The sequence below is a fragment of the Drosophila subpulchrella genome, chromosome 3R (assembly GCF_014743375.2).
Source record: "Drosophila subpulchrella strain 33 F10 #4 breed RU33 chromosome 3R, RU_Dsub_v1.1 Primary Assembly, whole genome shotgun sequence".
NCBI classification, from domain to species: domain Eukaryota; kingdom Metazoa; phylum Arthropoda; class Insecta; order Diptera; family Drosophilidae; genus Drosophila; species Drosophila subpulchrella.
Window position 1 is genome coordinate 5,162,129 of NC_050609.1, and position 17,877 is coordinate 5,180,005.

General features: G+C 41.0%; 4 protein-coding genes across 5 annotated transcripts; all 4 read right to left on the reverse strand.

Annotated features, from left to right (window-relative positions):
- Positions 1 to 8,535: 8,535 nt before the first annotated feature.
- On the reverse strand, positions 8,536 to 11,177 carry LOC119556699. 2 transcript variants are annotated; one of them, XM_037869099.1, is made up of 6 exons: positions 11,027 to 11,177; positions 10,763 to 10,956; positions 10,420 to 10,705; positions 9,643 to 10,361; positions 9,219 to 9,575; positions 8,536 to 9,158 (listed from the first exon to the last, which is right to left on the reverse strand). In XM_037869099.1, exons 4-6 carry the CDS (start codon positions 10,296 to 10,298, stop codon positions 8,690 to 8,692), a joined length of 1,482 nt encoding a protein of 493 aa, XP_037725027.1. In that variant the 5' UTR covers positions 10,299 to 10,361; positions 10,420 to 10,705; positions 10,763 to 10,956; positions 11,027 to 11,177; the 3' UTR covers positions 8,536 to 8,689. The 2 variants fall into 2 exon arrangements, with proteins under 2 accessions (XP_037725027.1, XP_037725034.1); XM_037869106.1 differs by lacking the exons at positions 10,420 to 10,705; positions 10,763 to 10,956; positions 11,027 to 11,177 and having other exon boundaries at positions 9,643 to 9,924; positions 9,992 to 10,114.
- Positions 11,178 to 11,280: 103 nt separating this feature from the next.
- On the reverse strand, positions 11,281 to 13,050 carry LOC119563279 (tubulin alpha chain). The gene is made up of 3 exons (XM_037876602.1): positions 12,689 to 13,050; positions 12,329 to 12,632; positions 11,281 to 12,196 (listed from the first exon to the last, which is right to left on the reverse strand). Exons 1-3 carry the CDS (start codon positions 12,912 to 12,914, stop codon positions 11,368 to 11,370), a joined length of 1,359 nt encoding a protein of 452 aa, XP_037732530.1. The 5' UTR covers positions 12,915 to 13,050; the 3' UTR covers positions 11,281 to 11,367.
- LOC119563280 (SPRY domain-containing protein 7) lies at positions 13,031 to 15,046 on the reverse strand. Its single transcript, XM_037876603.1, has 3 exons — positions 14,819 to 15,046; positions 13,912 to 14,478; positions 13,031 to 13,857 (listed from the first exon to the last, which is right to left on the reverse strand). Exons 1-3 carry the CDS (start codon positions 14,925 to 14,927, stop codon positions 13,760 to 13,762), a joined length of 774 nt encoding a protein of 257 aa, XP_037732531.1. The 5' UTR covers positions 14,928 to 15,046; the 3' UTR covers positions 13,031 to 13,759.
- Positions 15,047 to 15,441: 395 nt separating this feature from the next.
- Positions 15,442 to 17,120, reverse strand: LOC119563435 (plancitoxin-1). The gene is made up of 2 exons (XM_037876821.1): positions 16,971 to 17,120; positions 15,442 to 16,532 (listed from the first exon to the last, which is right to left on the reverse strand). Exons 1-2 carry the CDS (start codon positions 17,072 to 17,074, stop codon positions 15,536 to 15,538), a joined length of 1,101 nt encoding a protein of 366 aa, XP_037732749.1. The 5' UTR covers positions 17,075 to 17,120; the 3' UTR covers positions 15,442 to 15,535.
- Positions 17,121 to 17,877: the final 757 nt, after the last annotated feature.

A 17,877-nucleotide genomic window follows, 5' to 3' on the forward strand; every position in this document is an offset into this window, starting at 1 on the left:
TTTCGTTAACGCATTTGGGCCTAAAATGCAACCAGAGAGCCTGGCACACAACCCGGTTGGCCTTTTGTATTGCGCCTTGTAATATATTTTATTAACAATAAAATGTTAAGTGCCACAAGGAAGCAGCAGGGACGGATCGGATTATGGGGACCGGAGAACCGTCGAGGCGCTCCTCCAGAAAGTGTTCGGATTTCAAGCCTTCACGCTGGGCCCAGGCTACTGTGCTGCTGCTCAGGGAAAAAACAGAAAAAAAGCTGGAGAGAAATAAGAAAAGAAGATAAACTGCGTGCGCACATATAATCGCGCCATGAATCAAAATCACACCAGTTGGCTATATATAGATATCCGGCTAGCTGCAACTGCAACGTGCTGAGCTAACGAGGGCAAAGCTCGCAGGAGGACACGACCACTACCACTGGAGATCTCTCCGGTGTCGCCACTCCAAGTGCCACCTGTGCGAACCTGGATCAGAGTGCCAGAGTTGCAAAGAGCACCATGCAAATGCCAAAGGAGGAGACGTTAGAACCGAGGAACGAAGCTTCAAATACCCTTGAGGAGGGAAAGAATTCGTAAACAAATATAGCCTTCTGTATAACACCATTTTAGGATCAATTTTTTTTTTTTTTTAATTTTCTTCCCTTAAACAGCTTCTTATAAATGATAACTGATCAACAATACATTTAAAATTAAAAACAATGGTAGTTACTATATGCCAATGCTCAATTATGATCTCCGTTTCTTTCCAATAAACGTAATAGCATTTCCTGTTATAGCGACTCATTTAAGAATAGTTTATTTTGTAGAATGTGATGCAAGCGGAAATATTTTTCAGCACTTTAGAAACTGATAAGGTCAAAAATTCTGCTGTTATACGTGCCGTTTGAAGAATATACTAAATATTATATTTTACCATGATTCAGACGTTTTAAATAAAGCGATTCCAGAATATCTTGTATAATATTAACCCAATCCAAAGTAGAAGAAGTTTATGTACCAATCAATTGATTGCTTTCAACGAAACTATAATACCCACAGCTAGGGAATGTCGAAATCAAGAATGGAAACCTAAACCTGTTCACAATTTTTTTTCGGCATATGCAGAATGCCACGACATGCCGAATTCGGTGGTTCAATGGTGGTGCAGTACTTTTGTGGTGCGGCTGCCACCCACAATTGGTCAACAAATAGCGGTCACAATTAACCGTACGATGCAAATGCGTCATGGGACATTGACAATGCCCATAAAGAGCCAATGCAGATGATGATGATGACGATGACCAAGATGATGCAAGGGGAGCTGGCTCTGGATTCCAGGCCTGAATGCCGGCTCTCTGTCAGCATCATCAGCGCAGCATTTATCTTGCACCCGCTATTGAAGTCCGTGGAGCAGGAGAAGAAGGAGCTGAAGCAGGGAAAGAGTGGCCCAATGGGTTTGGCCAACAGAAGCAACAGCAGGTGATCAGTTCTGCACTGGGGACCACACAACATTTGCCATGTGCCTGGTCATTTATCTATTTCGGATTTATCATTGATTAATCGGCCGGCGGCAGTCGGAGATGCCAGTAGCCAGTAGTCAAAAGTCAGTCCAATCCAGTAACCAGTCGTAGTCCAGTCCTAATCGTCGGCATATTTGCATATGTCACTTTATATAGCAAATGGCCTAGTCAATGATCGTTAAGCCGACTTCTGACTTGCTATACCCTTCAATGAGGTGCTACTGTATGATATGAGAGAGGTCTTAAAAATTATCGTTCTTAAAAATATTTAATCCTTTTTATGATACTAAGAATAAGTTATTCAAATTCCTATCCAATTATAAAAATCAAAACAAATTATTTACTTTAAAAATGTTTGTTTTTGAAGATCATAAAAATACAAAATTAAATAAATAAACCCACCAACTCAATTCAACAATATTTATTTAGGATCTAGAACATTTCATAACTAATTTCTCCAGAAATTTGCAGCTGTGATAGCAATTCCTACATTGTTGTATATTTTAGCCAAACAATAAACTTATTTATATGGAGAGAACATTTCAATTAGATTATTAAGATGATGTATGAAAGAGATTCAGTGTCTGCTGGATCATAACCGCAAACCATTGTTTATAAAATTATATTTTAGAGCATTTCCCGAATCGGTACCCTAGTTTAATAACTCAAATTGGTGCATGTTTCGGAACCTCCCCGAATACATTTATGTTTGTCAAAGATCGCGGCTCAATTAGCACACCCGGAGACAGCGAGATGGAGTGGCATGCACCTGTGTCTGTGCTCCGGTGGGTCAGTCCCCCCGATTTTGGCCCCGGCAGAGGAGTTAAGAGGAGCACGTGTTAAGTGATCCGCTAATTGGCCACAGTTTCCAACTTCTGGCCACATTCGCCATGGCCTCAAGGGCCACAAGATGCGCTGTCTCCCGATTTTGACTTGTGACCAATCAGTTTTCGTGCCGCCTGTCAGCGGACTTTTTCTGCTTTGCTGACCCTGTTCTCGCGTAATCCTGTCAAGCTGTTAAATTAATATCTGTGCCCCCGAGTGCAGGATACCAGATATAATATATATACTAGCCACGTATACTATATACAGGTATATGAAAATGCAATCGGCTGCTGCCCTGCCCCCAAGTGCTCATTCAATTTCGCTGTCGGCCGGTCCAGTTTTTCTAGCCGCCACTGGTATGACCACTGGCAAAGTGTTATAATCCATCATCGTAATCAACGCAAAAAGTTGATAATTGTGCCCGGCCGAGCCCGGTTGCCTCACTCTCTGTTTCGGCCAAATAACTGTAACTAATGGAAATTGTAACACTTTGCCAATGTTTTTTTAAAAATGCAAAAATTACAACCTCCTTTGCGATGGAGCTCTAACACTTTTTCCTGCCCCTCAGTCTTTATCTTTGGAATGAGCGTATTTATGACGCCTCGTGAGGCGTTCAAAATTGATTAGGATTAGGAACGACTTCCAAAGACAGTTATTAGACTAGGCGGGACTGGATTTTGAGGGGTATATTGGGTTTGTACAAGGATTAGTTACGGATGTTGGGGTATTACCCCTTTTTCAACTTGTTTTTTTTTAAATAATATGTGGTTCTAAAATCCAATTTTTTTTTAATACCAAAAAAAATTTATTTGTAACAAAAATTAACAAATAAAATTATTTAAAAGAAAAAATATTTTGAAGGGTAATATTAAAATTAGTTAGTAAGGCTTACATTTCTTAATCTTTTTTTATATATTTTGTAGGTATTATTTTTTTAAAGTTGTAAATTAAAACATTATTAGAGTTTTTAAACTGTTTTTTAAAATTGGTTAAAAACTTTGTAAAAAAAATATTTTTACTTTGAAGATCTGAAAATCAGGTATCAAAAAATCGCCATCAAAGTTACAATTACTTTAATTCACCCTGTGATTACTGACGGCCGTTGAGTGGAGTTGGCCACGCATTTAAGCCAAATTATCAGGCCATATAATGCCCGACTCCCCAATCGAGATATCCAGCTGGCCGATCCATCAAAATATTGGCTCCGAGACACGTGACTGCGAGTCGCGGAAAATTAGAGCTTGACAAACGCTTCGCGGTTTTTTAGCCCAAAAAAAAACATTCTCACGCAACGGCGACTGGAGAGGCTTGGCAGTCTGGTCTTTTGGCCATAAGTGAGACATTAAGCACAGTTTGCAGTCGGCTTGAACTTCGACCCAGGCCATATTTGAGCAATTTCTGGAAAGGAGCGGGGGAGCTGGTGCTTGGTATAGAGTATATGACCACGGCATCATTAGGAGTGGAAAACATTTGGCCAGGCACGACCCAAGGCGCTTGATTAATTGCGTTTAGTGCAGAATTTGACTTTTTTGTTGCTCAAATTGCAAGGCTGCGGCGGGCCAACAGGCTGAGACTTTTTAGCCAGAGTAATTACCATGCCAGCACAAAAAAAAAAACAAAAAACACAATAGACTCCGAATCAGTTTCACCCATTCGATTCTATTTCAAAATGCACTTAATATGGAATTTCAAGTTCAAACATGGCCTAGGCTTTTCGCATGCTAACCGATAGCCAGTAAAGCATTTAGCCATTTAGCCAAGCCGCAAAAAATCCATTTGATCTGGCCGTTTTTCAGTTGGCTGGCGAATGATGTCATCTGCCGGCTCAAATGGCCCCCGAGAGATCAAAGACTGTCAGATTGGCAAATCTTTTCACAAATGTTTTGTTGTCCGCTAATTTCTACTTTAACTAATTGAATTATTTATGTGCGAGCTATGCAAGGCACGATTGGAAAAGCACTGGCGAAAAATATGTGGGGGACCTAATTCAGGGAAATTGGTACTTTTTGAATGGAAAAGGAATGAGTTTTGGCGGAAAATTAATATTTTTTTGGTCCTGAGAAGGAACATATATCTATAATGTTGGTCCGAGATCTTTGAAGTTTTCATTTCGGCTGTAGGTATATATGTGTCTGCTAAAAAGGTAAATTATGATTGTTACTAGAATACAACATTTAGGACTTTTTCAAGATTTTTAAAGAGCACTACCTTCTTTTTGCTGAGTGCACTTACAAAGTGGCCTAACGATTTGCACACCATTTTTGGCTGTTATCCCGCGTGCGTCGTCTGCGTTTCACAGTCAATTTGCATATGTCGATTGTCGTTGCAAGTCGGTTGTTGCATGTTGCAAGTTGCCTGCCATTTGCCTTCAAATGTGGCCTGCTGCTGATCTGCGATGTTGGCCAGATCTGTGGCCAAATTATGTCGTTATTTGTGCCATTTTTGGCAAAAGCCCCATACTCCTTCACCGCCACCGCCGCCTCTGTCGATCGTCTATGATAAATTCCATGCACTTAGAGCTCTCCTCAGACTGTCTGTCAAGGAGTATGTCAATTGGCTTGCTAATGGCTGCCAATGGAGGAGTCGAGGCGACTGGGGCTGCAGTAAAATCCTCTTAAAGTGTTGTAAACGATGCTCGGGAGACGGCTAACGAGCCGAGTCGGATTTAAAGCTGCGGAGATCTTGGCATTTATCATAAATTTCATGGCAGTCGCCTCATAACTGCACAGCCACAAATTTCCAAGGGAGGAGTGATGGGGTAGGTGGTTTCCATTGCCATGTCCCAAGGCAATAGGAAGCAGCAAAGTGCAACAATTGAATAGATAATAACTCACGCCCCACCTACCCACCCACCCATCGAAGCCAACTGGGCAAACCAACGTAATAACCAAAATACTAGCCGAAAGCCACTGACCGTTGACCACAAAAAGCCCCTATAAAAATGGGATGGGTATTGGGTTGCCGAACATTTAAATGCTCTTTATTTAATTATTATAAAAACCAATATTCATATTGGAGTTTTATGTATCTCTTAACTGTAGAAATCGCAATTGCTTACTTTTTAGTTTTATGCCACCTTTTAATTTAGTAAGCTTAACTATAAAATGGGGTTTATTCATGGGATATAATATGATATACAATATCATTAAAAAATCTTTTCTAATCATCTTCATTATGGCGTAAGGAATTTATTTATGTTCCTTATTACTAGTTTCTATCATTAATTCATAACACTAAATATTATTATAAAGTTAAAGACCATCTGAAGATCTAATAAAAATCAAAGTACCCCATGTATAGCATGCAAATAAAAGCAACAACAAGGCCTGTTACTGTTTGGAGCTGGCGCTGTCATATTCAAATTGCTAATATGATTGGTGTTTACAGATTAGAAAACAAATATTTCACAGATATTACCACTAATAATTTTGCCATGTAAACATGGAACGGAGGAGAGATCGGCGTCATGCCCACAACCGCGATCGGCGTCATTATCATCGTCGTGATGATCATGCCACATGATGAGGCCGTATAAATGCGGCAAGTGTGGCGATAACCTTTTGACTCCGATCCGCGGCAAAAAGGGGGTAAGAGATCGTTCGTATCATTTCTTTTGGACTGGGTTTCGTTTTGTGCTAGTGCAAAACTGACAAATTGAATGAATAAAAGAGCAACAAGTGGTCTTGCGGCGGGCTGGTTAAACATTTTGAATGAAAATGCCGCAGTCGCAGTCGAGTCGGCCAAAGCATGTGGCGTGTAGCTAGCTGTGGCGGCCGAGGCGCAAAAACATAAATCGAAACACTTGCTGCGTGGCTTACACTAAGGAAAAACATCCCCTAGAGTTGTAAACAAATTATATAGTTACAAGAAATCGTATTATAGATTGTTCTACCAATATCCATATTCTATTTTTGTAACTTTCTTAAATTTTAACGAGCATTTAAGAGCACATTGTATGTATTTCTTAGACATAGAGACCTTTGCCAATTTGTAAAACCTAATTTATAAATCTAGACTCGTCTAAATGATAAACACATGGAGCAAGCTTTAAAAGTAAATACTTGTATTTTTGATATCTTTTTTGATATGTAAAAAAATTCTCTCATCAAAAACAAATTTCGAACCCATGCAAGTAATTGCCATCTGTACTATATTCAATAAATTTGAAAATCGCTCATGATTTTTTCAGTGGCAAGTCCCCTCCCTTATGTTCCCTGCCTCAGTTTCAACCGCCCACCGTTGGCTCAGCAGGCTGTTGTGTTTTTCTGCCCATTTGGTTTTCTTGGTGCCTTCGGTAGGTGTTGCCTTGTGCCTCGAACTCAAAGTCTCCTTGCCAAACGCAGATGAAAAAAAAACCAAATGCAACCAAGGCGTTCAAAGCCTGGAAATGAAGTCGAAAATTGCAATTCCAAAATGTTTGCCCTCGGCTACGAAAAAAATGAAAGAAACGGACAACAACAAAAGTGGAGTGCAGTGCATTGGAGTGGTCAGTCATGTGGCATCTATTCGAACCCGAACACATGTGGCATGGGTCCTCGGAATAGAGCTCTTCCTGCCTGGATTCGTTGCAATGTTTTCTGCGGAGTGTGTCGTTTAATGCGTGGCCGCCTCGCGAGGCGCTTTATTAATTCACTCGACGGTTGTTTAATATTTTTACCTCTCCGAGATACCCTATTTGAGAGGGCTATGATGATCGCTAAAATTGTTTTGACACATTTTATCAAACTTGGTATAAATTTGATCCTTTTTGTCGATCGAACTTTTAGGGACTTTATTCAATCGACAGAAAGGACCATTTCAATATATTTTGCAAGGAAATGGTCAATAGTGGGAGACTAAATTATTTTGCTCTACTCCTAACTTTATTTCTACGGAACATTCAAATTATATTTTAAATGTATACAAATATTAAGAACATGGCTCTATTGTGAGATCCGTATTCTTGAATTAAATCTTTTCATAAAGGGCCTATACATGTATTACAAATTTATTATGTGAAAGGAACCTTTAGTACTTCTTTGATAACCATATAGAGCATTGGTTAATCGACTTAATTGCCTTATATTTTATTGCCGTCTCTTTTTATGTTGCGGGTGCGGGCCTGCAGTGGTTGTTGTTCCTTTTGTTCGCTTCGTTTGTGGCATAAATCGGCCCCAGGTGTCTCGACGAGCATTTCCCACGGATTAGTGCATAAATAAAGGAGGTCAGAGCGGCCCCAGAGTTAACTAGATATTTCAAATGTTGTGGCACAGGGGTCGTCATCGCCCTCCCGCCATTCTTATTTTCCTTTTTATTTCTACCCCTTTTTTTTGGAATGCCCATCTTTCCTTTTGGCAATTTAACCAAATTGCTTTATTAGCCCTTGTCGAACGAAGTAACAGCTCAATTCCGACTAACACTCGGGACCCAAGGTGGTCCTGTGGCATTTCCTTTAGCTCATTAACACCCCCTGAAAAATAAAGAAAGAAAGGAAACCTCTCGATCGAAGCCACACGCAGCGGTTCTCACGCTGCAAAACAAAAGCAAAAGGCTCGACTTCAATTTAAGATTAGCAACAGTTAACACACAAAGGAATTGGCGAAAAGGCACCGGGATCTCATAATGATAATGCCTTTAATAACAGCGGTCATCCTGCGAAAGGACCACACCAAAAGTCAGCCAGCCAGCTCGCTGATAAGATGGCCAAGTGAGCGGTCTGCGTGCTGGCCAAGATCCCTTCATCGATAATCGAGCATTAAGCGTGCGTAAGTCACGTCACACAGAAATCGGCGGGTCCACCAGGGGGTTAAGGGAACCTCCAGGCATCCCGGGTTTAAGATGATCCGAAGATGCCGGATCGGAGAGACCTTGCCCTGGGTGCGATCGCGATAAGCGCGACTTTTGCCTCGGTACGTGCTAAACCCTCGGGCTGAGATAATTTTAATTATACCCCATATCGGCTTGGCTGGCCACGCCCCTGAGCTTGATATAGCCCCCTCCGCCTACCTTTTTTATGGTTGGGGTCAAGCAACGCAAATTACAGGCAGGGTCAATGTTTGTTTTAGCCAACCATAAATACTTAATTTGGCCAACGGTTTCGAGCTGACGAAAGCCTCAAAAAAGAAAAGCAATAACGACTTAAGGAACGAATCGAAAAATACTCTCGAGAAATGTATTTATTTTATAATTTACTGACATAACTGAATTACATTTGATTTAATATTTTTGAGCACTTTTACATTTTTAATTAAATAACTTTCAGCTATAATGTTATTAGTTCGTACAAAAAAGTGTTTTTATCAAAATTTTCTGTGTGGTTCCTAATTTTGGAAATTTATTTTATATTGCGAAACTTTTTTTCTGTTTCGTTGAAGAAACTTCGTTTGTTTTTATTCGTTATAATAATCATCATAATTTTCTGGCTCTTCATCTGATGATGTCTTTTTATCTCTTAATATATTTTTATCTGATGATGTCTCTTCTTCTGATAATATCTTTACATCTGATGATATCTTAATATCTGAAGATGTATTTTCCGATGATGATGTTTTTTCGTCAGGCACCCTAGAGGGAGCCCATGTGGGCACTTGGATGTAGGGCGAGTAGTCATAGGTGATGAGCTTGGGAGCCAGGAAGCCGCCATAGCCATGAAGGCCCTTGTAATATATACCGATTCCCGAGAGCGGTACCGGTGAGTCCGAGGTTACTTCCTGGATATCGATAAAGGGCACTGTGGTCTGGGCAGCATCATCTTTAAATCCGGTATTGATAAAATCAATGTACTGGTTATCGCTTGAAAGTGGAACTGTAGAGTTGGATCGCGTGGGCACGTTGGGACTCTCCAGGTGCAATTTTTGCCTTAAAAAATGTGAAATTTGAGATTAGGGATACTTAACTTAAAGATTTTAGAATAATAACCTTGGTTGATCGCCGCCCCCTAACTTCCAGAAGCTTTCCCCTCTTAGCTGGCCGCTCTCAAAATCGATCTCGCTGAACCGGGCCTGTAAGTTAAGATGGGTTCCCACCACTTGGAAACGCAGCCCGGTAACCACAGAATTGTTTTCCACTTTCACCTCATCCAGGTCAATGGAACGACTTTTATAGCTCAGCTCGTGATAGTCTATGTCCTTCCACACACCCTTTCCGGAGACTTTGAACTCGTCTACGGGCTTCCATTCGGTATGGTTGATGATTCCATGTGGCAAGAGCACACCCTCCTGTATCTGCAGGTGGAAAATTCGATTGCGCTTCACAAATTGCACGCCCGTCACGACTCTGTTAGATAAAAGTAGGTTATATAAGTTGTATACCCCATAAAATGTATATATTCTTTGAAGCTCACCTGTTCCTCTGCACATCGGATAGCACAGGTCTTAGGCTAAAGAAGCGATCTGACTGATCGCTAGTATCATCGCACAAACACAGGCAGTAGCTGCATCTCCAGAAAATCCAGCGATGCCAGCTTTCTACATTGTGAAAGCTATTGCTGCAAATGCCCTTTTGGCCGTACACGAGTCCGCTCTCGTACTGGATGAACTCGTACCGCCTATCGGAGCTGTCATCCGCCTCACACACCATCATATCGGACTCTACATAGCGGCAATCATGGACGTTACCAGAGCATCTGGAGTGCGTGGGAGAGAAAGGACTTTCTGTGTAACCCTCATCTTTAGTGAATTTGTAGTCGGTACATTCGTTCATGCAAGTCTCGTCCTTGCTTAAATCCACCTCATTAGTGATATATCCTTGCAGGAAGCGGGTGACCCTCTCGTAGGTTTCCCCCAGCTTGTGTTCCTCCGGATCGCAGCGCCAAACTTTGCGATCCTCGGTGACTATAAGATCCTTTATCACAGTCTGCGCACGATCCAACCTCTTCCCGTATTCTTCCCTAGCTACTTTTTCATAAAAGGCATAAGAACCGCCTGCCGTCTTATGTAGGTTTAGATTGGACCACTGAATTAAGGCGTATTCCTTTGCTGCGTATAGCACGCTATTCATATAGAACGAGTAAAGGAATTGCTGGGGCGAATGGCGAGCCCTGCATGTAATATTGGGGTTTAGCTTAAAAGAAAATAATATGTTCGATAAAAAATCCGAGGAACTTATTAATTGATGTTACCTGATTGCCATTCGCCAGCTCTGCTACAAAACTATCAAATCTATAGTAAAAAGTAATATGGAAACCGAAATTGAAACTTTTATCTGAGTTTTTTCTTAAAATCTGTTTCTCTGCAAATTTTTTTTATCAATACCGCATACGTAGGCTCGCGTGTATATTCCAACAATGTGCTGAAATCCAATAATAGCCTGTTCAGTGAAAGCTGTACGTCGTTTCTATAATACGTTCGACTTAATATCCCTAAACGACTGTTTGGATCCACGGCAGACGCCGGAAGTCTTATGTACTAAGATCCGTTGATTTTTTAGTAATTCTCAATTGATTTTAACTAGATTCGACTCACCGTGACATTTACCGCTTTTTCATACTCATCTATCTGCTCTATTTCCTTTCGCAATCGTCGCTCAATATTAAATATTTCTTTCGGCGTAAGCTTATCCTCGCCATCTGTGTGTGCAGACTCTACAAAGATCGCCATCATGACCAGGGTGAAGAGAAGACCGCACTTCATCCAGACCTGTGACTTAAGCTCCATAACTTGACAATTGGAAAAAGTCGAAGGTTTACGTCTGCCTTGTCTCGGATCTATTTCTATATTTTTTGGTACCTGATAAGAGCTGTTTTTGGTTGCGTTTTTATTTAATTTGGCGTCGCACAAGTCGAGCTTCTCTCTTCCGATGCCAAATATTCAATGATCTTGCTTTGCTATTTCAATTTCGCTGCTGATGCGAATGGCTTATCAAACGGGATCCTCTCATTCCGACAAATATAGCCTTTTATCAGTTTGAGACAGGATTACAAATTATGTGAGCTACATTAAAATATACTATTATCTGAAAAATGGAAAAAAAAAATGCCAAATTTCACATCGAGAATTTACTAAAATATAATTTTGATGAAAAAAGAAATATACATAATATGGGAGATGGTCAATATATTTAATGGCCTCTACTCTTCTTCCGGATCGGAATCGCGACGCGATGTAGGAGCCGATGCATCCACCTCCAGGTAGTCGTGCACCAGCTGGCAGATATTCTCGGAGGCCTCGTTGAAGTTGCCCTCCTCCAGCCCTTCGCCCACATAGTGATAGACGAAGGCCCGCCGTTGGTACAGCTTGTCAAACTTATTGACCAGGCGGCACCAGGCGATCCGGATGTTCGTGTTGTTCGAGATCGCTACGCAGGCGCGATTGGTGGGCGCCAGATCCCCGCCAGGGACATAATACGGCGGCATGGGGCTCACGCCGATCTTAAAGCCCGTGGGCGACCAGTCAACGAATCTGAAAGACCTGTTCCTCTTAATGTTCTCCAGCGCCGTATTGATCTCATTGGGGGCTATGTCCCCGCGGTAGAGGAGAACACTTGCCATGTACTTGCCGTGACTTGGATTACACCTTACCATTTGGTTGCTCATCTGGAAACACTGACCCGTAAGCTGGGCCGTCGACATATTGACGAACTGTGAATGCGTAACGGGAACCAATGGCGCGTAGTTGATCAACGGATAGTGGATTCGCGGATATGGCACAAGGTTCGTCTGCAGCTCCTGAAAACTCACGGTCGATCCTCCGCCGAAACGCTGTGAGGCTGTGAAGCTGGAAACCACCTGTCCGATGATTCTATTCAGATTTGTATATGTGGGTGCAGGGACATTAAGGGTATTAGCACAAATGTCGTACAATGCCTCGTTATCCACAATAAACGAGACGTCAGTGCAGTCCATTGAGAAATGGGCAGCCAGCAGGGCATTGTAGGGCTCCACAATAACCGGAGAGATACTGGGTATAAGAAAGATCACGATAGTTAAAAAAAATACCAAATACCAAAATATTAAAGAGGTCAAATTTTCGTATCAGATAATGAATATTTTCCCTCATTTAATCAATGCTGATAAGAGATCCCAAACTTACGAGGGCGAGGGATAGACCAGAAATTCTACAACGGTCATCTTTTTGCCAAAGTCTTCTACGAGTCTCTCCATTATGCGAGTGCCTAACCCAGAACCGGAACCACCGCCAATGGCCCGGAAGACCAGAAAGCCCCTGAGGTTTCTGCAGCGATCGGCCACGCGACGAATGGCATTCATGGAGCGATCCAACAACTCGCTGGCCATTAGATTATAGCCCCGGGCAAAGTTACTGCCACTATCGTCCTTGCCCGAGATCAAGGTATCCGGATGAAAGAGATTGCGGTAGGAACCTGTGCGGATCTCATCTGCAGAGAAAGATATGAATTATTTCAAAAAAGCCAGGGCTTTTCCAAAAACAGACCTATTACTGTGGGCTCCGTGTCGATCATAACGAGTCGAGGCTGCACGCATGGTTGGCTGCTGGTGAGCTCAAAGAATGTCAGGAATGAGTCGTCAATCGGTGTTTGCGTAAGTCTTCCATTGGCCAAAATTCCATGCTCCAGGCAAAAGAGCTCCCAACAGGCGTTGGCTATCTGAACACCAGCCTGACCGATGTGTATCTGAATGATCTCCCCCTTTCCGGACATGTCATATCTTAGTCTCAACCATTAATTTCCTACCATTGGAGAAATACTTTTCCGAAACTTAATCAAACCAAATTTTCCTTGACAATTTGAACTAGGAAAACTTTCCTTGAGAATTGTTTAAGTACATAACATTCATTTATTGTCCGCGCGCGGATAAATCAGTTTTCAAAGCGTTAGATACATGTAGATATAATTTATTTAGATATACAGATATATTCTTAAAGTTAGTTAGGTAATTCCGTGCTCGAGTACGTTGCCATTGTAAATTGGAATGTGTATTAAGTCAGAATTGATTTGTGGCGATCTAGATACTACAAAAAAATTCATATCTGTATGTGTATAATACAAAAGCAGTCGCGAGGTCAAGCTACGTAAATAATTTACAAAATATTAGTAAAATAAAAGAAATACATTTCGGTTTGGGGAGTATAAGGACTAGAGAGGTTACAAAGTTTATACACTTGACGCCTAATGAGTAAAACAGTGCATTTTACGACTATAAGATGCAAATTATTCAAATTTATCCTAAATGTTTATTTTTTTGACTAGAGAGAAAACATGGCAAATTGTGATTTTAATTAAGTGCTCATAGTTCCAATGATTATCGCATATCTTTTGAAACTTATATTATATGTCTATACGATCAAAATCTTTACATCAAAATGTAAAAAATAAACGAACGAATGTGTTGAATTAAGTGCTCTTTGATTAACTTACTCTAAAGGCTTTACGTTTCGGGAATTAAGTCGTGTCCTATAGTCCTAAAACGCACTGTCTTTTCGTTATCTCTTCAATGTTTTTTGTTCTCAAGCTGTTCATTTCTTCAAGGCTTTTTTATGGACTTTCTAAAGTAAAGACTGCTCCAGAAGTATACGCTCAAATCCAGGTGGAGGACCATGCGAAAAATTGTCCAAGATAATGTCCAAAATGGCGCCGTTGCCCACTGAAAGAGATATTTTAGATTTGGTTGATTTACTATAATAGAAAATAAAATTACCATAGATTACGGGAAATAATGCTGCGCCCCGCACATTCCGGAAAGGAACCTCCAGATTTTTTCCATTGAAATAGAAATTTAGCTCCACATGATCGAAGGCTATGCCTACAATGTCACCCTCGTCGGGAAAATCGCGCGGTGGCGATGTAACTAATGAATCACCGATGCCAACATCAGATGATGCCACCCCGGTGGTCATCAGCAGATCTTCTTGCTGCAGATCCTCAATGGCGATGAGACCAGCCGCCTTGGCAGCACTGTTGTTCAGGATCCCATTGGTCATTCTTGATGGTTGGGTGGTGCAGGCTGCCTGCACCACCGGTCGAAACTCCTCCTGGTCATTGTGACGCGTGGCATTGTCGGAGCACAGGCACCAGGATTCGCGATCCCCACCTCCGCTCTTGCGACTGAGATCCGTTTGCCGGGTTGCCAGTCCCACGGACCAACTGCCTCCCTGCTGGATCTTCACCTCAAAGTAGGATTTCGATTGGACCAAGGGAGCTGTGGCCAAAACGCCGCCGGTGCCTGTAACCCGCAGCTGATGAGACAGCAGGATTACATCAGGTCCTGCAAAGTGGAGGGATATTAATCAGTTAAAAGAAATGACCTATTTAGAATCTATATAGGGGAACAAAGGGATTAAAGCCAAATAATACTACTGTTACAATTTTACAACCTTTTCCCAATATCATGATTATATCTAGTTCTAATGGAAATTTTCAATGTCTCTATCTTTATTGTTGTTAATCATAATCGAACCAATCTTACTAAATATGAAAATATTACGGTCTTAAGAAATGTACATAGGATCATCAAAGGACGGATTGGTGTAAAAAGTATAATACTGCTTGTTAAGGATATATCTCGTTATGATACTTCAAAACTGTGTTGCCCCATTAAAATTTACCCATATGTGCTGCATCAAGGTGAACATCGGGCTCCCGGAGACGACTCGCAGCTGCCGTGGGTTTCCTCATGTGTCCGCCATTGAGACAGGTGCGTAGGCAGCAGAACATACCTAAACCGATGTTGTTTTTCCAACTTAGCTCGTGCTAACTTTATTTAAATTAGATTTGATAAATTGCAAATATTTTTCGCTGTTTCGCTTGGTTTTGTTTTTGTAAACAGCTGTTTGTGTTGCAAACGGTCTTACCGAATGTTGTGTTTTCTGGTATTAATTTAAACTGTGAAGTATTAAACAAATTTAGTGAAACATAGGTGGCGCTAATAGACCCCCTGGCGCCATCTACTTTGTGAGTGTAGTTGGCCTAGTACATAGAATGCCCGCCAAAATGTAAATAGTAAAAAGGCGCTGCAGATTTTTCTTTTCCTAGGAATGATTAGATAAAACTCAAATAAGAAGGTTTATTTCAAATACAAACATTAAAAAATTGCATATAACTCCTCAAAAATATACAATTCATGAATTTATAACACATGTAATAAATAATTCAGGTCTGTTTTTGAGGAATCATATGCAGTTATATATATTTCAAATTAACTAACCAATAACAATACGTCAAAAAAGTATTTAATTTAGTGTTTAAAACTCAACATTTTTTTATTGTTTTAGAGAACTTAAACACATTATTTATTTTGGGAAATCATGAAAAAGACCTGCATTTTATTGCACTTCGGCACACTTGTCGTAATTGGCGACTAGCTGGCGGTACAAGTTGGAGACCCTCGAGCTCTTGTGGCAAACAGTTCCACCTCCTCGATGCAACTGACCCTGCTGGCGGTTGATGTCGCCCACGCAAATCCAATCGCCACCTCCAACGCGCCAATGGTAGATCAGTACACCCGTGGGACGAGAAACTGCCCACTTGGAATGATCTTGGGTGGTCCGGAAGTCCACAGATAGCTCCGGACTGGATATAGCCTCCACATTAAGGACCTTATCGGATTTATCGCAGCTATTGGGCAAATTGCCGGTTCCATCGCGCCACGCCTCCACAAACAGACTAACATCCAGAGCAGGGGCCACCACATCGGCATACAGCTCCACATTGGCACGTCCACTCTTTCCGAACAGTCGGAATTTCTTGCCATCCAAAGTGCGCAGCTCCACCTCCTTTTGGAAAGGCGATTCTGTACGCCATTGGCCATGTAGGGCCCTCTCCAAGCTCGGAAATAGTTCATCCGACCGACTGACCAGGGGATTCCTTTCGTAGTAGAAGTGCGGTTCGTTGTAGACCAGCACCTGACCGACCTTCTCCAGATCCTCGGCCTTCAGAGTGATGCAGAGCATACTCTGGGCGTATTGCTCGCCGGAAGTGGGATAGGTGAAGTCGGGAATAGTAGGGTACCTGGGCACCGAGTGAACAATCCAAATCGCAGTCACACCATCACTGGCCACAACTCCCTTGGCATGACCTCCAGTGCTGAAGACAGTTCCATTCGGCAGCTGATCGTTGTAGGCGGCCAGCAGAGTGTGGGTGGGGTCAGCATTCAGGGGATCCAGGGTCTGGGCTGGCAGGGAAAAGGGGTCACTGATTACCCTCCCGGACATTTGCCAGGTGTCGTAGCTCTGGCTTGTCACGTACAGATACTTAAGGCCACTGGTGTCCTTGCCCAAATCATTGTGCTGGTAGTGCTTGGGCAACTTGTAAAGATGCCACCTGAAAATATTGAATTATACATAGGTTCTTAATCATCATTACCTATCCATTTCAAATAAAAACAATCATTTCTAAAAGTTATGAAAAATTGCTTGATAAGAAAAATATCTACAGGGTTTATAAGATTTCTTAGTGCTTCAATAGTAAATGAATTTCCACACAATTTTGGAATTTAAGAAAGAATTAAGACTTCCCATAAAATTACAAAATAGTTTTATATTCACATTTTAATTAACTATTTCTAAATATTAAGATAGTTGTTTAAGTATTTTAATAATATAAATGAGTGTGTATACTTGCAAACATTTAATGGTCTGTAAACAGCATTATCAATTAAACAAAAATGTTTTTAAAATGTCAATATTTACAATCAAACACATTTTTTAGTGCAAATATATTTTTCTTTTGCTAAGTTCTAAGTTCTATAAGTATACATACCAATCCACATCGTTTCCAGATTCATCCTTGCAGGATACTTTAGCACTAGCTTCTTTTTGGCATGAAAACCAAACGATCAGCAAGACAAAACACAGAGATCTCATTTTACAACCTTCAAGTTGCTCGGTCGGAAAACAACTGAATGAGAGATAATGAGTCCAAACCAATCAACAGCTGCCCCCAAACAGGGTGTCTCAATCGAAAAAAAAGTCTTTGTCAATCTCATTTCATTTCATCACCAGGTAAAAAGGTTAAAGCAAATAAAGGCTGAGGGCTTTTAATGTTTTGCCTGCTATATCTTAAAACTGGACGTGCAAATAAGTGACCCGTTCTGGGTTTTTTTGTAGTCAGCTTATCAACACATTGTCTGTCATCTGAGAGGTTAGCAACTTATTGCCAAAGATCATTCGAACACAGAGCTGAGCGATAAGCAAAAATGCAGCTACACCGAATATAATATATACCCTACTCCGATTTTTGAAACTCTGAAAATATTAAAACTTATAAATTCAAAAAGCTTTTTTTTACTAAGAAAAATTAAAATGTTTTAATAATTCTTTTTACATTATATGTTAAAAAAAATATATAGCTATTTAGAAAAATAATTTTTGCAGAATTAGAATTAGAATTTTAAAATGTATCTAGAAGGCATATTCAATTTATTCTAAAGTCATGATATCGCATAATACAAACCCCTTCTAGCCGATCCACTTTCGCCCAGTCCATCTTGTGCCACAACAAATTCCAGTTCTTTACAATTACACAAAACAATTGTTAAGGTTTTTATTTATTATTCGTATTATTATTATTATAATTTGTCGCCTGCTGCAAACTGCGATTTGTTGTTCTGCTTCCCTTTTTAGCTGCAGGGCATATCGTTTGTGCCTCGTCGATCGTGATCTCTTCA